The sequence below is a fragment of the Plectropomus leopardus genome, chromosome 10 (genome assembly GCF_008729295.1).
Source record: "Plectropomus leopardus isolate mb chromosome 10, YSFRI_Pleo_2.0, whole genome shotgun sequence".
In the NCBI taxonomy this organism is placed as follows: Eukaryota; Metazoa; Chordata; class Actinopteri; order Perciformes; family Serranidae; genus Plectropomus; species Plectropomus leopardus.
This window is the reverse complement of record NC_056472.1, coordinates 20,316,009-20,338,432: the sequence shown is the minus strand read 5'-3', so window position 1 is coordinate 20,338,432 and position 22,424 is coordinate 20,316,009. Positions and strand designations below refer to the sequence as shown.

Below are 22,424 nucleotides of genomic sequence, written 5' to 3'. Positions count from 1 at the left end.
ACTAAGTTTGACAGTATATTGTTTTTACAGTGTCTCTTTGAAGAGATTGTTGTATTGCTTGTGACTTTCAGTCGCTAATACACCTCTCAGGCTGAACCAGAAATACAACTGGGCTTGGGGGTTTGTTGGCCAATCCAGCACAGAGCGCTTATACAGTCTCTTCCTTAATCTCAGATACTTTGAATTGCAAGGTACTTTCTCCAGGAAGATCAGCACGATAACGTCATTTTTTTCATCCATTAGCCTTTGGTGGGCAATGTAGAAAGCTGTCTTAAAATTGCCACTCTTGATATATTTGTTGGTGAGAATGAACACGGTCCTCTTGCTGTTGTGGATGCTCTTGGAAAGGTTGTCAATCAAGGGGCATCCCGGGATCCAGTCCCGTTCCTCCAGACACAGCGTCAGGCGACGGTCCCCATGGTCCTCCAGATGAGCGCACATTTCTTTCATCACCCACTCTGACACTGCGGCATCGTCCTTGTCGTATATCACAAAGGCATCATAGGCGCAGCTTTGGGAGTACAAGCGGCCGTAACCCTTGAGCTTTGCCCTGCAGAAGTGGTAAATGTACCAGACGTCCCAAAGGAAGAGATGGCTGGAGATTGACAGGGTGAGGAAGCTGAGGACGAGGGAAGTCATGAGGGTGTAGAGGATGATTGACAGGTAGCTGTGCTGGCAGGCCAAGAGGTCCACTGAGATCACGGGATGACCTTTTTGCGCCTCTGGACTTGCACAAGTAACATCCGTGGCCAGTTTGGGGATGGTTACTGTGGTCCTGTTGAGCCATGTGATGAACCAAGTGGCATTGCATGTGCACAGGAATGCATTGTTGTGCAGAAGCAGCATGTCCATCTGATCCACAACATCATCTGGAAAGCTTGATCTGTCAATGTGCTGTATGTGATTAAAACTAAGATCCAGATATTTTAAGTTGTAGGCACCTTTGAGGAAATCTGGCGTGAGTGCCACAATCTGGTTTCTTTGTAAATGGAGCTTCTTGAGAGATTTAGGACAGCTTGCTGACAGCATGGATGGAACAGTAGTTATGCTATTGCCACTGAGATCTAAGACTTCCAAAGATTGTAGAAGTTGTAGTTTTCCCCATTCAAAGGATTTATCTCTTAGTTTGTTATTTTTGATGTAGAGCTCAGACAGTTTGTCCGGCAGACCGCTGAACACTTCAGGTGGGATAAAATTGAGATTGTTATGAGAGATGTCGAGAACAGTCAGATTAGTTAAGTTCTTGAAATAATTGGCATACCTGATGTCCCCGTCTCTCCACAACATGTCTAACCGGTTGTCTCTGAACTCCAACCTCTCCAGAGATTCACTCTCCAGCTCTGTGTTAGTGGAAGTAGAGATCTTGTTGTGGTTCATGCGCAATATCTTGAGCTTTTTCAAGTTTCTAGTGAAGTTAAGCATGTGAGTCAAGCCCTCTGACTCAAAGTAATGGTTGTTGTAACTTATATCCAAGACAACTAGATTTTTCAGCTCTTGAAATGCAGTGCAGTAGAGCAGGTCCAGGCGATTCCAGGAAAAGTCTAGATATTGTAAGTTAGTCAGATAGGAAAATTCAGAGCCGTTCAGACTTTGGCTCATTGCATTCCCTGACAGATTCAGGCATCTCAGCTCTTCAAGATTTAAAAATCTGGAATGCAAGAAGAATATGTTGTTTCTGCTCACATCCAGGGTTTTGCCGAACTTACTACATTTCTTGTTGACGAAGGATGCAACAGTTCCAAGTTCTTTATCTTTGTATTTGCAGCTGCGTGCATATTCATCATATCTGAAGTAATGAATTTCTCTCACTTCCTTATTTCCGTACTGAGCTCCAGCTGACATGGGAGACCAGTCCAAGGTCTCTCCCCCAGAGAAACCAACAGCGTCTTGGCCGTCAGAGGGGGATGATATTCTGTTGTCAGACAGGTTGATTATTTTAAAGCTTTTCAGTTCCATCAGAATACTGAGGTTGGCCATTTTAATAAAGTTTGTACCCAGATCTATGACCTCCAACTTTGTGAGATGCTTTAAAGGAGCAATGCTCTCTGGCTTTAGCTGCTGAAACACATATCCCTTCAGTCTGAGAATTCGAAGGGATTTGAGGGCGGAGAAAGAGCAGCTTAGCCTCAGTGTTTTAGGGTACTTCTGAAGCTCATAGTTAAACGAAAGGTCCAGTTCTTCCAATTTGTCCAGGAATTGTGGGAAGCGTGTGTCTACAATGTCTTTTGCTAAAAAGTTAGATGAGAGATCAAGCACCCTCAGGTCTTTCATGCTGGCAAACCACTCAGATGACACGCATGTCAGAGAGTTACTATGTAGGCGGAGCGTCTTTAGTTTTGTCAACATTTTAAAAGCATCCTTGCTGATTTTAAGTGGGGAGTCATTTGGACACGGGGTGCATGGGAAAGGAGCATTGTAGCATCGAGGACAGTTCCCACTTATATCTAGAATCTCGAGGTTTGTCAAGTTTTTGAAATCGTCATCAGTGACATTTTGAATGTTGTTATTGTAGAGGTACAACTCCTTCAGACTTGTGGGGAGTTGATGTGGAATAAAGGATAAGTTGTTTGACTTTAGACACAACAATGTTAAGTTGCTAAGCTGTAAAAATGCATCGTCCTCTATAGCATAGGAATTATTACATGGGTTACGGTAATAGCAGTTCTGACTGAGATAGAGCATCTCAATATTTCTGATGTCAGAGAGGTTTGCTTTGGAAATATTATAAATGTGATTCACTTCCAAACTCAGCAGGATCAGGTTTGAAGGCAGGCCTTTAGGTATACTGGAGAGCTGATTGCCATCCAGATACAATGCTCGCAGATTCCTCAGGCTGGTAAAGGTGTTTTCCTCTATAACCACACTCTCAGTACACATGCGGTCCTTGGGCCCAATTTTAATTGGCACACAGTTGCACCTCATGTCGATCTCAGTCAGGTTCTCCAGACCACGAAAGGAGGTGGAGTTTAATTTAGGAATGTGGTTGATGGTGAGTGTCAGGTTGGTGGTGTCTCTGGGGATGCCAGGGGGAATATCTTTGAGGCTCCTCTCAGTGCAGTCAACCGTCACCGTGCTCCCGTTGTTGGCCTCACTGACATCACACGGCAGAGTTTTGGGGTAAGCAACGCTAGCTGTCGATGTGGGGAGGCAACACCACAGCAATGCCACATAAATCTGTACAGAAACACAGGCGGTTCACTGAGAAATGTATGCAGGTGGAGAGCTGATAATATAGTTATCGAGATTACACACATAGTACAAGAACCACATGCCGAAATAAACATTTTGAGTAAGGTATGTACAGTATATGCTACCTCATAATACAACTAGGAGCTGATACAAGTTAGCGTTTCATTTTCCACCTCTACATTTGGTTTACAGCCCTTTACTACCTATAAATGCAATTCTAATACAATATATGAACAACGATAATGGTTACTCACCAGATGGAAGAACATCTTTGACATGAGAAGTCCTGCTACGAGTCTTGCTGTCAAGTTGGTTCAGTGCTGAAAGAAGTGTATGTTGTTGATCAGCTCTAAGGTGATGAGATGAAAGTAACAGGTGGCTGGGTTAGCCCATGGTGTGTATAATCAGCCAGCATCACTTCCCTATTGTCTCATACCACAAACATAAAAATCTTCCATCTTTTACAATGTGTGCTTGATAACTATTTACAGATTGTGTTTGTTATAGAACGGGGGAAAAAAATGTTGTTTATGCTGAACTGACTATGAAGAGGTGTCCGTTAGAATAGAGGGGTCAAGGATTTTTTGTGTCTTGCTTTTATAGTCCAGACAGTGCAGCTGGAGAGGTTATGGGTTACTCTGTGCCTGCTAACAGTAAAAAGAGCTGTTTCATTTCTGGTTAGTTTGCAGGGGAAAGTGAAACCTATGCTTGTGTTTTTGGTTTACCATCTTACATGTTAAACGTGCTATTCTGGCACCAGGCAGAATCTTCTTCCTTGATCTTTGGCCACTTTGTGGCTCTACGCCAAAATAACATTCATTCTCACGTGGGATCGGTCCAGACAGTATATATTTTTGGCTCCTTTATCTGAGAAACACAATGCAGGAACAGGCACTGTAGTTGTAGAAGAAGCATCCCCCTGATCAGCTTCTTTCTTTTAGTGAAAAAGGCACGATGACAAAGTAGTTTTTTTTAGCCATGCTACCAGCAGGGCTCCAAGGATCAGTGTTGGGAGAAATATGTTAATATAATTCCATAATTTTGAGGGTAACGAAACATATAACTATTTACATTTTTAGACAAATAACACAATTATAATTAATCAATAAATCAATATTATATTATAATTATTATCATCATTATTATTATTATCCATTATAATTAATTTAATTGTAATTATTGATTATAATTAAAGATGTAGCAGGATCAAGGACATTTTTTAATTCTACCTTGTACTTTCTACCCTGTACTAAAATTTTTATGGGCTAATTACTTGTCAGTCCCTTCAGGATTTCGCAGGCAACACTGCCACTAAAATAGCTCAATTCTGTCATTAAACCTGTTAATAATAACTGTTGGGTAACATTAGCAGTATGATGCAAACTGTCACTGTGTGTGTGTCTGTCTCAGGCACAGAGCTCCAATCCTGCAGCAGTGGTCTCATGCTAAACAGAGAGGAGAGGGGCTGATTAAATCAATATGCTTCACGCAGGTCTACAATGAAATGCGATATTACTTGTTGTAAATCATCAAATTTGCAGTAAAGTTGTGGTGATTGGACAAAATTGTAAGGTTTCGAAGAATTCAGGATGACTGACTAGTTTTGTTTTGTCTTTATTATGGCAGACAATCAGAGCTAAGAGAGTTAGATAAGAGTTAAATATTACCTGATAAACAGCAGCAAAATAGCAAGCTAACAATAACATTTTAAGTGCAACCTCCCAGAGCTGCTAGCATGGATGTAAACTCTGAGATGCTTGACTATTCTCACACATAGTGGTATGTAAACACTCTCTCCTGCCCCATAAGTGAAATGGGCCATCATCATCATTAATGCAAAAAGCATTACCACCACTCAGGCTTGAGAAAATGGTAAAATTGTGAATTATTAAACATAGTTATAAAAATAAACATGGGTCAAGCCACTTTTCTCTGTGAATAACACAGTTTTAGGAGCAAACTCATATAATTTAGAAAAATCATTGTGTTATTAATGTCACAGAGATCAACTGAAAAGAGTAATGATGATCATAAATTTGCATGTCCCACTGCAAAATTAGAAAAACATATGGTGGTGTTTGAGGAGTTATTAATTAACAGAGTCACAGTAATGCTTATTAAAACACAGACAAAAATAATTTGAGAAGAATTTTTAAAAGTTTTAATCTTTTTAATGATGTTGACAAAAAAATAACAGGAAAGTACTCAGTGTTCATGTGTAAATTTTTCATTAAATTAAGGTAAATCCAGCAAATTAAAATCATACGAGTTACTTGATTGATCACATCTTGTCCTGTGCAATGATTTGTCTAGAGCTGTATATAGTGTATGCATTTCTCCAACATAATATATATTCTTACAATTTATAAACAAGATACTAATAAGGTTGTAATAATCTACATGTTAAACCTTTAATACAACCAATAAATCAATAAAATAATCCCTTTAATATAATATTCGATAATATACTTGAGAGAAGGGTCATATGCTTCTTAATAGAGGCCTTAATAGTCTATTTAAAACTTTAATGATTTATACTTTATTTTTACTTTACATAATAAAATATCGTATACACAAGGCAAGTTTTTTTTTCACAGCAGTTCACATTGGTTGTTAAACCCATGTCTCTTATGTATGGCTTTAAAATCAATAATCAGGACAAAAATAACAACAGTTTATTTGTTGAGCAGTGTTTTCAGTGAGTGAGTTAGTGCGTTTATAATAGCAGACATGGTGGCAGAGTGATGTGTCAATGCATTCACACTTTGGTCACTGGGGGAGCTTCCCGAAGCTGCCTCAGCAGCTTTCAGCAGACACACATAGTTCATGACGACCTCATCCACCTTGGCTACCACCTCGCGCCGCTCCCTCTCGATGCTCAGGCCCTCCACGAGTGACATGCAGGCTTGCGTCAGACAGCAGAGTGTGTGGAAGCTGTGCGTCAGAGTGAGCAGTAACTCCTCAGGGCTGCTGTACTCTGCACCCATCTGACTGCAGGCGCTGCTCAGCACTTTGGCCTGCATGAAAAGTAGCTGGGCAGATGTATCCATGTCAGCCTCGTTGACCTCTCGATTCTCACCTCTGGACGTGCGGCCGACGCTGGAACGCAACACGCCAGCCATCTCTAAGGCATCCTTGCATGCAAGTGCGAACCCTGTGTGAAGGCTGTAGGTTTTTCCCTTCATTGAATTTACACGAGCTAGCCTTGCTTTGAGGCTCATGTCATTCGTGGCTGCGGCCATGATACTCTGCTTGGTTTTATGGTCCACTTTTAAGACTGCGTTTTCCTCCCGACTGAAAGAAACCGAGCTGACGGAGAACAGAGTGTGTGAGGGCAACCGTTTGCCTTCATCATCACCATCAGCATTTTTCTTTCTCCGCAGGAAGCAGTGACTGAACGGTCCACGGCACCTCCACGTACCTACATCTAGCCTTGGTGCTGTAGGTTCTGGCAGCAGCAGGGAGGCTCCTTTTTGCTGCCTTCCACCAGATGAGTTAGAGGCGACTGAACCCTGGGAAAAACTCTTGGGCAAGGTTTTGGCAAAGAATATCCTCTGTACTTTTGGGGGATCTTGAGACTGGAAATTCTGACCACCACTCTTCTTCGTAAGTGTGGCTTTGGTCTTCTCTAACAGTGCTTCTAAGCTCCTGGAACCTGGCATTATGGTGCTCCAGCTCCTCCTGAGCATCCGATCCCTGCGTGGCTTCCTGAGGCTGCTTGTTTTAGTGTCATATGAAGATCCGCTTGAGGGGAAAGCCAGGGCGTTTGGGTCGGGCTCGGGGCTGGCCTGTGTTAGCCCGCTGGGCTCTGTGCTACTTCTTAATGATGATGGTGACGTGGTTGTGGTGGTGGTACTGGTCTCATTACAGAGAGCTAAAGATGACTCTTCCCCAACCTTCTTCAGCTGTGTGCAAGCTACACTAGGGGCAGTAGGGAAACAAAGAGAACTGTTAAGCATCTCTCTGACCGAGCATATTCATATAAACTGTTTCACACCTGCCAATAATAACATTTATACACAGTACTTATATACAGCAATGATGATATGTATCTTTTCCTTTGAATTTGCATTCTTATTCAAAATGTATTTTAATTCTTAAATGGTCAAAAACATGAACAAAGAACAAAAGCGACATTTTTAAGCTGGAGTGCAGGACTTTTAGACATAAATGAATGTCTGTTACATTTAAGCCCTCGCCAAAAAAGTTCATGCAATGCTAATTAGGCCTATCAGTGCTGGGGACATCTCTTTCTAATTTGCAGTGTTCTGGAGTTGTGAAGAAGCATCCAAGAAAAGTTTCCTTGAGCAGATTCTCCAAACTAATAAAAACTTGGCGGTCAGATGAGTGATTAGTTCTCGACATATATCCTAAAATAAGGGCAGGAAAAGATTTTAAAGGTAGTGGAGCACAACAAAAAATGATGCATAAATACAGGCTCATACTATATGAAAATGGAGGATATGTAAAAGAAAAATTTACATCTGCTTGTTAACCCAGGCCTCCAGAAAAGTCATTTAGCCTTACTTCCATTTTTTCCCCAGTGACCACTTGCGGTTATTGCAGCAAAAAAAAATCCTGTGCAGCCCAAAAAGCATTTTCCCCATAGACCACCATTGTCAAAGACACAGGAAACCTTGAACTGCAAACCAGGTCAATTATGACTTTTGCCCATAAGTTATTGGTAGAGGTTTTATATTTGTAAAACTTTCCTCAAGCTGAGAAAAGAGATTTAAAAATCTGTGATGTCATCACAATGTAAAGATTATCAGCCATGCGGGAAGAGAATTTTAAAATCTTATGATAGCGAAGTAATGGCCCGCCTTACTCTGCCTCTGGTTGACCCTGATATTCTTACCCTAACCCTAACCCTGACCAATGTCACTCCTCTTGCCTAAACCTAACCTATACAACCAACAAAGGCAACGTGTACCAGCCTGTCATAGGGAGAGTAGGGTGGCTCATTCCTTCACTATCTTAGGATTTTCAAATTTTACTACTGCTCATCTTCAAGGGGCCATGCACAATAGACGTACACCCAGCATTCAGTGTGTTTTATTTAACATTTATGGCTTAACCTCAGAATGTCAGTATTACCATTTTGAGTATGTTACCATGCTGGCATTGACATTTAGTTTAAAGCACTGCTGTGCGCAAGTACAGCCTCACAGAGCTGCTACAGCAACATGAATCTAGACTCTTAGTCATGTTTTCCGATAAAACATATTTATGGCAACAAGCTAGATGAGAAAATGTTTGTTTTTGTTTTTGTAATATATGTTAACTGAACATTTAAAAAACATTTTCGTTAATATTTGCTTGCAGTGAGTGACTGAAGCAGATTTCCCTTTTCTTCCTTTCATGCACTCAGACACAAAAAAGAGGGAGCACCTTCCTGTTTAGTTTTACCTGTGGTTTCTTTTATCTTGGGCATCCGGTGACTGCCATCCCGTGTTATCCCGAACCCAGGCTCGGCACTTGTAGCCGCATGGATCTTCCTCAGCAGGGTGGGGTCCATTGGATGGCTAACCCTCCCCTGACCTGGGGCCCCATAAGCTTTCTCCTCGGCAGTAACATAACTCAGCCCCTTGAGCGAAGACTCGGACAGTACATGCATATTGTCTGTGGCACAAAGGGGAGAATCCATGGGAGTGACGCAGCTGCTGCTGCCTGTGCTACAACCAGCGTCTATAGAGGAACATTGTGAGCTCTGCAGAGAATGAACGCCTTCGCTCTGTATGGATGACATGCGCTTGCTCACGTGGCATTCATATAACCGTGTGACATCTTGCTCTGATGATGGAATCTTAATTTGCTGCTGCTCATTGTCCTGCGAAGCGGCATCTCCCTCTGTGAGGACGGGCCCTTTGGATGGCGAGAGGAGATGGGCATTTAACTGTTGGCTTCTTTCATCCAAATCCTGTTTCTCTCCCTTGACTGTCAACCTATCTGCGTGGGAAGCCTGTGAGTCATTCACACATTCTGGAGCGAGATTTTCTGCCATTTTGTTTGCCGGCGCTCTCTGCTGCCATTTTTGATGCCTATCTTTAAAGTGAGTTCGCCCCAGATCAAGTTGATTCATGTAGTAGGAATCTCTCACAGTGAAAGCGTTATACTTCCCAACAAGATGGGGGGGTTCCTCTCTGACTGAGTCGTGAGAAGTCATGTGAGATCTGTCGGAGGAATCACAGGTCTCTGCTTGGATTCTGCTCTCAGCCTCCCTCTGTTTCCCTCTCTGCCTGCTCATTACTGAGCCCATGTGCATTTTAGTGAAGTATTCACTGACTGATTTTATTTCCATTGTTTCCGGCTCCATCTCACCGCCATCTGAGTGAAAAATCTGGGAGGAGGCGACTGCACATGATTTAGCCTCCTCATCCTGATGCTCCTGGGGGTTGTACTGCATAGCTCTCGCGCCACCAGCGCTACCTGCAGTGACCTCTGCCTTCTCCTCGTTCACAGCATGGTACCCTTCTGTCATGGCCGCGTGCATCCTCAGGTGGCTCTCCGAGTGTCTTTGAGCAGTGGCCAGCTCGGAGCTCTCAGTCATCTCAGAGGAATTTGTCTCGTTGCCAGAATCTGAGGAGTCTGGACTAAATGCTCGTGATATTTCTACACCTGTGTACCACAGAAAGACAAAAGACTTTGTTAACAACCTCGTCTGAGGCACATGAGAAACATCACAGATTAGGCAATGAGTCAAATGCATTTGACATAGAAATGACAATGATTTTAAGAATGCGGGGGAGAAAAGGAGTGAAAGTAGTGATTACTTTGGAATTACACGGACAATTACGGAAACTAGAAAGTTACGTCATTTAAAATATTAGCCCCTTTTACACTGCCTGTTTGAGGCAGGAGTATTGCCCCCTCCCTGTTCTGTATAAAAAGGTACGATCACAGAATGGGGGGATAGAGTTGTTTTGCATTTAAGCCACCACAGGAAGCAGTAACAGTGCCAAAACAGTCTTAGTATTGATAGGACAGCTGGTAGGATGTGACTAAGGGCAGGATGGGTGTGATGTGTTGTTGACGTGTTATGTGTGTGACCCACTGTGGGAGATTTAAAAAGCAGCATGTAGTAATGAGCAGCTAACTGAAAGAAAAACAGCCGAGGTATATGTCCGCAAATTAAATAAACAATGAAGTCCAGGGCATCCTTATACTATGAGCAGAGGACGAGAGCAGCCCCCAAGTCACAGAGATGGTAAATGATTGTTATTGCCTTGTTATGCCATTGTTATCGATTATGAAGTGCTGCTGATGCGTATGCGATACGTCACACTAGACGTCAATGCTGTTGTGTTACACAACACACCCGTCATGCCTTGTTTGCTCCCCCAGTGCCGGCATGTAGTCTAAAATCGCATACTGGAGTGGTATAATGCTACCAATGTTTGGGTCTGTGTAAAAATGCAAAGGAGGCATAAAGAAGGGACATAGTAGTGATATACCAGATCTCAGTAAAAAAAAGTACTAATGAGAGAGAATAAAGCCTTTAAATTAGCTTGCTATGGATAGGTATTAAAATTATTTGTTCACTTTTTCAATATTAGCAACCAACATTTGATATTGTGCAGTGTGATATCAAGAAAACAAACAAAATGATCCACAAAACAACAATAAATCTTGACAAAATGAATGTAATGAACACAACTGTATGCTGAAATGAATGAAGAAATACTCACACAAATGGAAACATAGAACAAAATGGGCTTTATTGAAAAAAAAAATCAACAATGACAAATTAAAAGTGAATGGCTGGAACATGTGTGCTGTTAATGGATGAACGTAACAATAGTGTAAGGAGAACCTGTGCTACTCTCGGACTGTGCCGGACTCTGTTCCTCAGATGCAGCGAGGGCCTCAAGTGCCTGTAAGGTGGAGACTACAGCATCGTTTAGAGGCTCCCCATGGCCCTCTGCACCAAGGGTGGGCACTGAATCTATCAGAGACACTGGGATATCATTGCAGGCCCCCTGGGCCCGATTCCCAGCTCCCTGTTGCTCCTCCTCATCGGAGCTGTCTCTGAAGCCGGGAGGAGGAGCAGCAATGGCCAGGTTAAGAGAGTGCAGCAGTACGTCATTGTCCTCCTCATCATTACCCTCCGGCGGGGGAGGGAGGGAGGTCAAGTCGATGATGTCATCGCTGGACCCTGAGAGTGAGAGTAACATAGGCTTGTCAATGTCACTCATCACCATGTCCTCCTCACAGCTGATGTCGTCCTCGTCCTCTGCGTCATCTGTCGTCTCTGCATAGCAGATATCATGCAGCAGTGGCTCCTCGATGCACTCAGCAGGACCAAAGATTTTGGTGGAGTACGGATACTCATCCCCGTCTTCTATGGCATCCATCATCTTATAGTCCTCCTCGAGACGCCTGTACATGTGGCTGTGATTGTCTAGAATTTCTGGGCTCTCATCCATCAGTCTCTGGTAGCCCAGATTTTGGGGGTTTACACTGTCTAAAGGAGGATCTCCAAATATGAAGGAGACCTTTGCACTCCTGGAAGAGTCTTGGGGTTTGGGCCTGGGGACATTGAGGTAAGTTTGGGAGCAAGGGACTCTGCAGCACTCTACTCTCTCTGCCATGTGCATCGAGTGCTGGGGCTGGTGGATCTCGGTTATGTAGACTGGCTGGCCTTCAAATCTCCCGTGGTCAAGGTATTCACACTCAGGGTCAGAATAATCTTGGCTGCTCCTCTGGTTGTTTTTGTCTTCGAATCCTTTGTGGGGTGTGCTGTATGTACACTCAATGGCCTGGTAGGTCTGCTTCACTCTTACTGCATGGCCTGCAAAGAGGAACAAAAACATAAAACAGGTCTATTTCAACACAACATATTCCGCTGAGTCATCTTGTGATCATTTTCAGACGTACTTGTTTCTGTGTTTTTGGCCACATTGAAGATAGAGCGACGAGAGTCCACCAGTAATCTGTAGTAGCCAGCAGTCAAACAGGCCAGATTCATTGCATCCACAGACTCCATTAAGAGAGTGATGGGCTGTGAAAGAAGCAGATAAGCAGATGACGATGAGCATAAAATAAACAGGAAAGCAAGGCTGTAGAATGAATCTATAATGACTACTGAACAAACTCGCTGTTGTTTGGGTGAAGATAAAAAATATTCACAAAACCAGTAAGCACATGCATTCATTTAAAAAAAGAAGTGTTTGTTAACCTTCACATCCAGAACATGTAGTTCCACTCTAACCCTGTTCTCATCCTCTGTGTACATCTCAATGCGGTTGACATGACTGAAATCAGCCAGAAGTGCTACCAAGTTTGTTTTGGTGTTAATCACATGGCTGATGCCATACTTGGGCCCAACCAGCAATGTCACTTCTGTGTGTTTCTCGCCTTGCTGTAAAAGGGAAGAGAGAGTTAGCACATTTAAGCGCATGCAAATGAACACCATGTGAAATTGCATGTTTGTGTATCACATGCCGGTTGCATATAATGTGAGAAGATGGTTTAACTCACTATTAGTGTGGACTTAAACACCCGTCCTCCATACAGCCTCAAATCACTGAGATACTTCAGATAATGAACCTTCGCCTGCAGGGCAGTTAGCTGGAATGGAGAGAAACAAAGACACATGAAATAGGAGGAAATATAAGCTAAAATTATTTGTCAGTGGTATCAGCCCAAAATTAACATTTCTGCCAGTATGACAAGCCAATAAGATGATATTTATGTGACTTTAATGAGTTTAAATAGGTAAAATTTGCCCAGTTTTTGACTTGATTGTCTGAGGAAGCACATCATCCAAGTCTATTAAAGTGAAAGGAATTTTACAGTTTTGTTTATAATTTGTCACAAAAGAATAAATATGGCATGTTTTACATGTAACCTAAGTTAAAGTAGCTTTCTTGTTTAACCCAGTGAATGTGTAGCATTGTATTTTATGTCTGCATCTGCCACCTGTGAGCCATCATGATAAGAGTAATAGTGGTAGTAGGCGTAATATGTCAATTACACTTCAGCCAAGACTTGATTTTCTCTGCAATTTAGTGGAAAAATATGTGCATCTATCAGCAAATGGCTAAAATGATTTAGAAAATATAAAAATATATTAAGCTCTATTCAGATATAATTTCAGGTAGCTGGCATAAATGGAGGAAGAGACAGAATTCTGGGAGAAAATGACAGAAACACACGTGATGGTAAACAAAACATTGTCACACATCGGCACATTTCAGAGCTATGTTACGCTGTCACATACAGAAAATAAATTTGCGATTATGTAACAATACATAGATGGTTATCCAAGGAAGATTACGTAACAGTTTCATTGAAAATGACCAAATTCCATGACTTTTCCAAAATGTTCATGATTTTTATGAATTCTATAACTTTTCCAGGCCTGGAACATGTGATTGTGAAATTCCATGACTTTCTCGGGTTTTCCATGACTGTAGGAACCTTGTGTTTAGCAGCAACCACCCAGCACCAGTATTTTTGTAACCCAACACTCCAGCAGATGGCAGTGAAGAGTCTTTTTAGATGTAGTGAAAGGCAAAGTGAGAGAGAGAGAAATGAAGGCAGAAAAAGGAAAGAGGTAGCTCACTCTACCTTTTTACCAGGCGGCACCAGGTTCTGGTTGGTTTTGAGGATGTGAGTGAGGGCTTTTTTGATGTTCTTCTCTTTCATGCTGGACAGCACTGCAGGAGGTAGGAACAGCGCCAGACCCCACTCCTTCCTGCAGACGCACAATTCATAAAGATTGGAGAAGGTCACTCGATCACTATGACAACAGTCAAGTCATCATTCTGGAACGAGTGATCGATTAACTTCACCCAGAGGTGGTACATTGACTAACTGACAGGGTACAATCAGAATTATTAACTAACCAGCCGGGATGTATCTCCTGGCATTGCAGTAGAACAATACTAGTGAGATCATTATTGTTTTATTGTCTGAGAGCATTCTGGGTTCATTAAAAAAACAACAAAATGACTGTAGTTATATTCCAGCCAGCATGACGCAGTGTGAAATCCAATCTACTTACTCGATATACTTGAGAGAAACTTTCTGGGACTGCTTGGTATTGATGGTTAGAATATACATTTGCAGGGCAGCCAGATGGAGCGCCGTGTCGTATTTCAGCTCTGACCCAAATCTCTCCAATACCACATCATTACAGCTCTGGAGGAGCCGGAGAGAGAGAGGACAGGAGGAGGTTACACTTCAGTTACCCTTCTTATCACGAAATGCAAGACAGCAACACACCTACAGCAACCATCTGTTTGCTGTAGGCCATTACTATCTGGTGAAGTCTCAGCTAGGTGCTAGTTCTTAGGTGTTGTCAGATTAGCATACTGTGATTCTTTTAAACTTTCGCCAAACTAAACTGCCTGAATTAAAGGGACAGATCACCTAAAAATCCAAGAGATATTTTTCCTGTTACCTGTAGTGTTATTTATCAATCTAAATTGTTAAGGTATGAGTTGCCGAGGGTTGAAGATATCGGGTGTAGAGATGTCTGCCTGCTCTCTAATATAATGGAACCAGATGGCACAGGTCTTGTGGTGCTCAAAATGGCAAAGAGGTACATTTGAAAAACTCAACAGCAATGTCTCTTTTCAGAAATCATGACCTGATTACTCCAGAGTATCCACAGTATTTGTTGTGAGCAGTTTTACACAGTTCCATGAGTAGGCGCACACTTCCTTTTGTGTGGTGCAGTTGGTGGGTGTAGTTTGGTAGAAAGAAAATAGTTCCTACATGAAACTGCTCACAACAAGGGCTGTGGATTATCTTGAGTAACCGGGTCATGATTTCTGGAAAGAGACATTGCTGTTGAGTTTTTTAAATGTATTTTTGGAGCTTTGAATACCAAAAGCCAACTGCCATTTAGAAAAAAGCCGGAAATTGAAAGATTGTAATTATGTGAGAAAACTCACATAATTACAATCTAGATTGATAAATATTGCAACAGGTAACTGTCCCTTTCAAGTGTTATCTGCATCTGCTGATAATTACCTGAACATAGAGGTACTCAAATGCTACTGCGTCTCTCCTAAGCAGGTCCACAGGATCCTTTGGGACAAAAGTGATGCGAAAAAAGCACTTCATCTTGTGTGACCCTGGCCTCTGTGTCACCTAGAGCACAAAGTCAAAAGATAATTCATTAGTCAAGTGTTTGCATCTGCAAACAGGGACAGTGCATTGCATGCAACATTTGATGTTAACTTCAATCATGGAGTCTGTCAGGACTAATACATGTTTTTAACAGTGATTCGAGGAATAGTTTGACATTTGTAGAAATAAGCTTATTGGCTTTTTGGGGCCATGAGACTCTTGCAGGCACATCTGCAGATCACTTATGGACATGTGCTAGCTCTTTTGTTTAATCCGTACAAAAACCCAAATATAACTACAAGAGGTAATGATTTTCTTAAGAGACTATTACAGAAATGTATTGATCATCTTTAAGTCTCAGCAAGAATGTGAATAAGTATAGTTCTCTAAATTTTGAACTACTCCTTTAACATTTTTCAAACTGAACGAGAGCCTGTAGTTTTGCGCCGGCTGGTACCAAAATTCTTGACCGTATATGGAAGACAATTATGGTATCCTTCCTCTGTTTTGTCATCAAGACTATTATTTAACTCCCTCTCTGTTTATTGGCCCCAAAGAGAGCAGTCTTACCTGAGTTAGCATCTCCTGCTCATGCAGGAGCATGAGTTTGCTGGCAGACCCCTCAGCTCTTTGCTCCAGCATCAGAGAGAAGTGCTCGATGCTCTTAATGGATAGCTTCTCTTGCAGGGTCAAGATGACGTCCTTTCACACAAAGTCATAGTTAATACAATATGAGAACCATGCAGACGCAGCAGCTTCCTCGTGCTCAGCTTGGTGCCAAAACCATAAATCATTTTCACGGCTGAACACACGCAAATACATGAACTGAACATACAATCAGAAGTTTAAGTGAAATAGAAATTGAAAAAAAAAATAAATAAAGGAAATGTGAAGTGCTGACCAAGTTCTCCCTGCTGCAGTTGATTAGGTTTAAAATGCTTTTTGTTTTAGTAATAGTTTCAGTTCAGATGAGGTCCCAAAGGCCATAACAAAGAGAAGAGTTTGCACTTTATAATGTGAAGTGCAACCGTGAATAACATTCAACATTTAAGCTGAGCATCACTTTAGATTACGCAACTGCATTTCATAGTGAAGCAAAGTTCTTTCCGGCACCTACCTTAATGGATGTGCTGCTGTCAAATTTAAATGATTTAGTCTGCCCGTTCTCCAGGTACACCTTCAGAACATTTGGCATAAAGAGAAGGGAGTTGTCCTTCACCGTTTCCTGAGGAGGAAATAAGAATCGTTTGATCAACAAATCCAACTTTTTCTAATTAAAAGATGTTTATATTCTGGAGTTAAAGTACATGGGATGAAAACTCTTTAATTAGAGGACCCCTGGGAGAAAATTATTGTACATTCAAGAACTCAATTTGGAAGTAACTGAGGATTGAATGCAAAATAAAAAGAAATAGTTTCTACATTTTGAGGAAATACAATTATTTGCTTTCTTACTGGAATGAGAGGATTGATAAACTGTCATGTCTCATGTTTAATGTCGTAGAGCAAAACGTGAAAGTCTCTTAAGCTTGTGTTAACCACAGACCTTCCTACCAAAAATCAATTCAAAAAAACCCACTGACTTTGAGATGAGGGAAGCAGGAGTGCTAAAATGCTAACTCACACCCTTTGGCTATTATCAGGCAAGCAGGAGAGTGGTATCAATTTTTTCCCCCAAATGCCAAACTATTTCTTATACCATTTACGTTTCCACATTTAATTGAATTTCCATGACATTTTTTCATTTCGGTAAAGTGGTAGTGAAAGTAATACAAACCTACACATACAGTACAGTACAGTACAGTCTGTTTACATGGATCAGGGTTTTGAAATACTTCGTTTGTGTGTTTGAGCATGTAAATAGCATATTCCGTTTATGAGAAACCTGAATATCGTCAATGTCAGGCACAAACCTTGTATCTCCACATTTCACTATTTTCTTTTTTTTCATTAATTAATTCTATTGGTCCCCCTCTCCGTCTATCAGTGGATTTTACCATTTCTTAACCACTGAAATGTATTTAAAAAAGCTTATTAAAAGCCTATCTCTATTGAAACATTTTACAAACACAGTGTTTTTGTGCCTGACAGTAGCGATATGCTAGCTGGAATACTCTGAAAGAAACTGGGGTGTATACGCAGAATGTAAATAACTGAATTTCCCGAATATGATCATAACTGTGATAAGCCTCATAAACTGGTTATTCGTGTGCATGTTACCACACTCACTTATGCATCTTCTTTAATAATCGCTGTCTGGCTTTAAGTACGGTCCTGTCCTTTTTGGTCAGAGGACATGGCCGTCTGATAGTCCCCTCACTTTATGGTTGCTCTGTAAAAAGCCTCCAACAAATCAGAGAAGCTCTCTTTGAGTGTCCCTCTTTTTCTGTACCCCCATCCTCTTTATTTCATCCCAGCGATAAAAAGAAGTAAGAGGTCATCTAGTTCTTGGTCATGCATGTCTCAATTTTACCTTTGGTGATTTCTGATATTTTCACTCTGCTACGTGCCTGCTGTTATAGTGCAAGTCTGCCGCTGTCATCTCTTGTTCAGAGCCTTGATGTGTACAGAATGAATCAGTGTCTAGTGTGACTTACAGGGACCTGGCCATTGATGATGACCTCTTCAGCGAAGCGGACTTTTACAGGATTAGTCTTTAACTTGGCCTTTTTGGCTGCGCTGATGAATGCCGATTTGGGTGACTTTTAGAGAGAAAGAAGAAGGAGAAAAAAACAAATTTAAAGGACAATCAGTTGCTTTAGAGATGAGTCATGTATTTTATCAGCAGCACACAATTCAAGGGCATGTTCTCTTCCTGAAACATGACAACCTCTCATTTCTCCACTCAGAGCTGATGCAATAAGGGAGGCTCTGTGTGAGGGCATGAGAGGGAGGACAACCTCACTGTCTTAGTGCCATTGATACTGCAAAGAAGCGGTAGAAGCAGATGGTAAACTGAGCAACATTATTAATTGAAGTGCACAAAGAATGGATTTATTTATTTCTTTTTTAAACACTATAATTACTGTTAGGATGTACAGAAAATTATCAGATGGCACCACTAAAGAAACAGCATATATGTTGTTTTCTGTGAGCACGCACTCATGATTTGATCTATTTTTGGAGTGAATTCAAGCATAAATCACATTTCCACTGACTTATTATGTGAACTGTAAACAAAGGCTGAATATATGCTCCTGGCACTGCGTGTTCACAACCATCTGGCGCTCCGTGACTCTGGTAAATGTTGATGTGGCAGGTTCGTCTGAGGTCTTGAGAGGATCTGACGCTACAACATGAGAAGACTTGGAAAGACTGCAGTGATTGGTCTCCCTTTGAGTTAGCGGGGCTGTAATACTCAGTTAAGGCATCACTGATACAGTGCCAGCACAAACATATGGCATGATTAATGACTTGCTTTCATGGAGTCAACAAAATAATCAGCTCCAAACACACAAATAGCCTTTTGGAATGTACTCCGTTTCATTCATAGAGGACGGGGAAACTTACTGGGTACGGCTGAACAACGCTCAACAATATGGACTCCTTGCAGCTCCTGCAAAACGCACAAAAGAAAACATTTAAGAATAATTTCTGGCAAAAGATTGAAACAAAAGAAAATAAGCAATAAAATGTGGTTAAGGGAAATCAGTTTTCCTCCAGTTATTTTTAGGACATATCACATCATGGCGGACGGTGGCACGAGGAACATCGTGTTCCAGTGATGCTCCTGGCAGCCCTGTCTTGCCTCCATAGTGCAGAGTTTTACTGCAGAGACCGAGCCCATTCAAGGCCACAGGAGCAGTGAAGGAGTGGCCACAGGGGCACTTTCCCCCTGTGCTAATGTAGTGTTTACAGACTGCCGCACAGGTCACACGAGGACCAAACGCTCACAGCCAGCCACTCAGCCGTGTCAGTGATATTAATTTAATGAGATGCATGAAAAAACATCAACACCAGAATACAGCTCAATCTTGGTGAATGGCTACAATAATATACTTTATCTGTCCAGCTGAAATATTTGGTTTTATAGCAGTTCAAATTGAATTTTTAAAAAAGAAAAGCTATTCTTGACAGAAAGTTAAGGTATCTTTTGCCAGTCTGTGGTTATATACTATATGTCCATAAATTTAAAGCTATGAGAGGTGGTTTGATTATTCATAGAGTTAAAATGTACTTAAGTGTTGACATCCCTTGAAAGTTTTCATGATTTATTGTTCTACAGCACTGAATCACAGGCAATTTAATGTTTCTTTTTGACACTAAAATATTCTTGTATCCATCCTCTGACTTGTGCTTTCATCACCTGATTACTGAGTAGTTTGGAGTGGTCGTTTGTTGTCATAGTGCACTTTACAATACTGTGTTTATTTATTAAACACTTGATTGAAACTGCCTGACTGCACACGTTTAACTAATTATGTGATTTCTAAAGCCAATTGGCTGCACCGTGGATGATTTACATATTTTTCTGACATTTAGGTCTTTTAATCCTTTAAGATCACATCCCTGGACATTTTGTGCACCAATTCAACAGTGCTAAAAATAAGTTTTTCTATTGTTATATAAAATAACAATAATGTTTCCTTCCTGTTAAACAAAATATGACATGTGCTTACACAAGCTAGTACAAACCAATTTTAACCAATAATATAATAAAATCTGCCCATCAATTAGTCTGCAACTTTTGGTTGCACAGGGCTATGATAAAGTCAGCTAGCATCAGCATGGTACATCAGTGTATCTTTGTTTCGTGATTATGTTTATTTTCACTTGAGAAAAGTGTTATCTCTTCACAGCTCCAGACTGTGTGCAAGACATTTTACAGCAAACTACTTCAGCAACGGATACTACCATCCCATAAGCTAAAACTATTAGATCTGCTGTAGGTCCATATCCATCTTAACGGTCCAGTCATATGTGAAAGATTTGATTTAAATCCCTTTTTTAACTGTACACTGATGAAATATTCAATTTCACTGGGAAACATAAAGCTTAAGACACTCTAACTTCAGTTTCACTGGGACATTGAATCTTTCTTTCTGTTGATCATACCAGTAAGAGTAAATACAATTCAAAGAATATTATCAGTAAACGCAGAAATAATAGTACTAATAACAGAATTAAACTTTATACTATACTACTACCACTATATACTATAAATAAAAAAAAGATAAACTGAAATGATGAATTAAAATAAAAATAGACATCACATAAAAGCAAGTCTATAAAAATGGGTTTGAAGAAGGGATTTAAAAGACGTCACTGATTCTGCCAGCCTTATCTCAGTCATCAGTGTCAAAAAAAATAATCTCCCTTGATTGATTCATTTTTGTCAGACAACAAAACAAGAAAACTTCCATATGTGAATACTATGGGTGAATACTTTTTATAGGCACTTTACAAATATCAACAACAGGTTCAACAGCAGGCAAATGACATCTCACCTTAGTGTGTTGTCATACCTGACAAGGTCAATAACCCTCTCCCTGGGTGCTGAGCTGACCGGCTCATCATTAATCATGATGATCTCGTCTCCTGGGATCAGCTTGCCTTCTGATGGACCCCCTGAGACACACACCAAACAAGAGTTAAAGTCCCGCTTTAACATAGTTTTCCCACATAAAAAGTTAACAACAACATTAAAAAACCATGAAAAGAGGCCAGAAGTAGAAACTTAGAAAATCTGGATCTGGCCGCTGCCCCGCCCACTACAGCTGCTTATGGTAGGTTGTGCTGTCTTAGGCTACTAGCTCCAGGATGACTGATGAAAGAGCAGCGCACATCAAGATGGCTTACTCTAGCATTAGAGGAAACATCTAAGAGATTCAGCCAACATGCTGGATTTCCCTAGACTGACTGTCTTGGAAGGGTGTTGAGGATACAGAGTTTGTTATTTTAATTACTTTATCAAAGTAATGCAATTTACAACATGTGATTAATTTGATGACTTTTCCAACAAATGGGAAATAAAACTGGGAAATAAACATGAAAAATATATGGAAATAGGCTATGCCAAACGAAAGCATTCCTGCATTCCCAACAGGTGTGCTGTTTTTCTGGACACTCTTTTTCTCGCAGGATCCAGGTCGAGGCAGAGAGGGTCATGGTTACGCTCATGGGCCACACCTAGGCCCAGTGTGGTTCATGACAGTACAGGGTACCAACTTGTAACAGATTTCCTCTACCCTCGCCACTGTTTTTGTTTTACGAAAGACATTTCCACACACCCGTACATGCATATACGACCGATTACTGACATACACGTTAAATTTGTTCTTTATTGCTACTTTTTGTAAATAACTATACTTTTTATTATTTGTAAACTGGTCTGGTCTGTCGTCTTTGTTGCAGCCTCTGAGCCAGGTTTTAACAACGTTTACTGACGTTCTTTGAATAGCGTCAAGTCTAAGCTACATGCAATGTTAGCAACATCTGTAGTTTTTTGTTTTTTTTTAGAAATGTAGCTGAATTGATGCAGTACTGCACTGCTTGATTTTGAGTCTGTATGTAGTCAGGGATGTCCTTGATTAAAACGTATCATTTATTGACAGGATATTTTCCCCAGCAATTAAAAAAATCAAAGAATAAAAGTAATATAATCTAATCAATTTTATCTATGTATGTATTTGTATGTACTCTGTGTTAACACCTTATTTTAAACAGAAGACATAGTAATGTGTGTATCCTGGGCCATTTCAAAGCATCTACTATAAAGGTTGGAGTAAGCATGCACTCTAACTTTAGCGACAGCTAGTTTGACCATGGTGATGTGAGTGACAGCTGGCTTTTACTCAGTCAGCTCCTGTACTTCTTTTGGTTACGCACCAAAATTGGCCAGCAGCGGACGTATCAGAATGTTCAGTGTAAATGTTCATATTTTAATTGTTGTGTTTTAGCTTGTAGGATAACTGCCAGTGGCTGACACAGTGCTGATGGTTGTGAAACATACAGTAATAGCTGCTACAATGGGGTTTTGGTAGATAGTGGAAGGAAGCTCCAGGATTTAGTTTACATCCAAAAACTTCTGTCACTATTGTGACAGAGGTCCACACAAGTCTACTCTGTGCTCAAGTCTGTCCTTCCACTGATATACATTTCCTATTTTAAACAGCATTTGGCTGTCAGATTCGTGACGTATCAAATTTAGCTTG

General features: G+C 40.9%; 2 protein-coding genes across 2 annotated transcripts in view; both read right to left on the bottom strand.

Annotated features, from left to right (window-relative positions):
- Positions 1–6: 6 nt before the first annotated feature.
- Positions 7–3,534, bottom strand: tlr7 (toll-like receptor 7). Its single transcript, XM_042494460.1, has 2 exons — positions 3,444–3,534; positions 7–3,174 (listed from the first exon to the last, which is right to left on the bottom strand). The coding sequence occupies exons 1-2, from the start codon at positions 3,465–3,467 to the stop codon at positions 25–27; spliced, it is 3,174 nt and encodes a 1,057-aa protein (XP_042350394.1). The 5' UTR covers positions 3,468–3,534; the 3' UTR covers positions 7–24.
- Positions 3,535–5,794: 2,260 nt separating this feature from the next.
- Positions 5,795–22,424, bottom strand: part of frmpd4 (FERM and PDZ domain containing 4) — a 35,327-nt gene continuing 18,697 nt past the window's right edge. Inside the window, exons 4-17 of the mRNA XM_042495193.1 lie at positions 20,736–20,838; positions 18,781–18,826; positions 17,868–17,972; positions 16,388–16,495; positions 15,841–15,972; positions 15,172–15,291; positions 14,198–14,334; positions 13,762–13,888; positions 12,670–12,759; positions 12,368–12,550; positions 12,067–12,190; positions 11,003–11,980; positions 8,599–9,807; positions 5,795–7,105 (exon numbers count right to left, since the gene is read on the bottom strand). Of these exons, the coding sequence (XP_042351127.1) occupies positions 5,865–7,105; positions 8,599–9,807; positions 11,003–11,980; positions 12,067–12,190; positions 12,368–12,550; positions 12,670–12,759; positions 13,762–13,888; positions 14,198–14,334; positions 15,172–15,291; positions 15,841–15,972; positions 16,388–16,495; positions 17,868–17,972; positions 18,781–18,826; positions 20,736–20,838 (4,703 nt within the window). The 3' untranslated portion in view covers positions 5,795–5,864. The remainder of the gene's footprint in view (positions 7,106–8,598; positions 9,808–11,002; positions 11,981–12,066; positions 12,191–12,367; positions 12,551–12,669; positions 12,760–13,761; positions 13,889–14,197; positions 14,335–15,171; positions 15,292–15,840; positions 15,973–16,387; positions 16,496–17,867; positions 17,973–18,780; positions 18,827–20,735; positions 20,839–22,424) is intronic.

Bases quoted from the DNA above. Each gene is read 5' to 3' on its own strand.
- tlr7 (XM_042494460.1), bottom strand. From the start codon at position 3,467: ATGTCAAAGATGTTCTTCCATCTG. The intron at 3,175-3,443 runs GTGAGTAACCAT...GTTTCTGTACAG, and splicing joins CAAAGATGTTCTTCCATCTG to ATTTATGTGGCATTGCTGTG.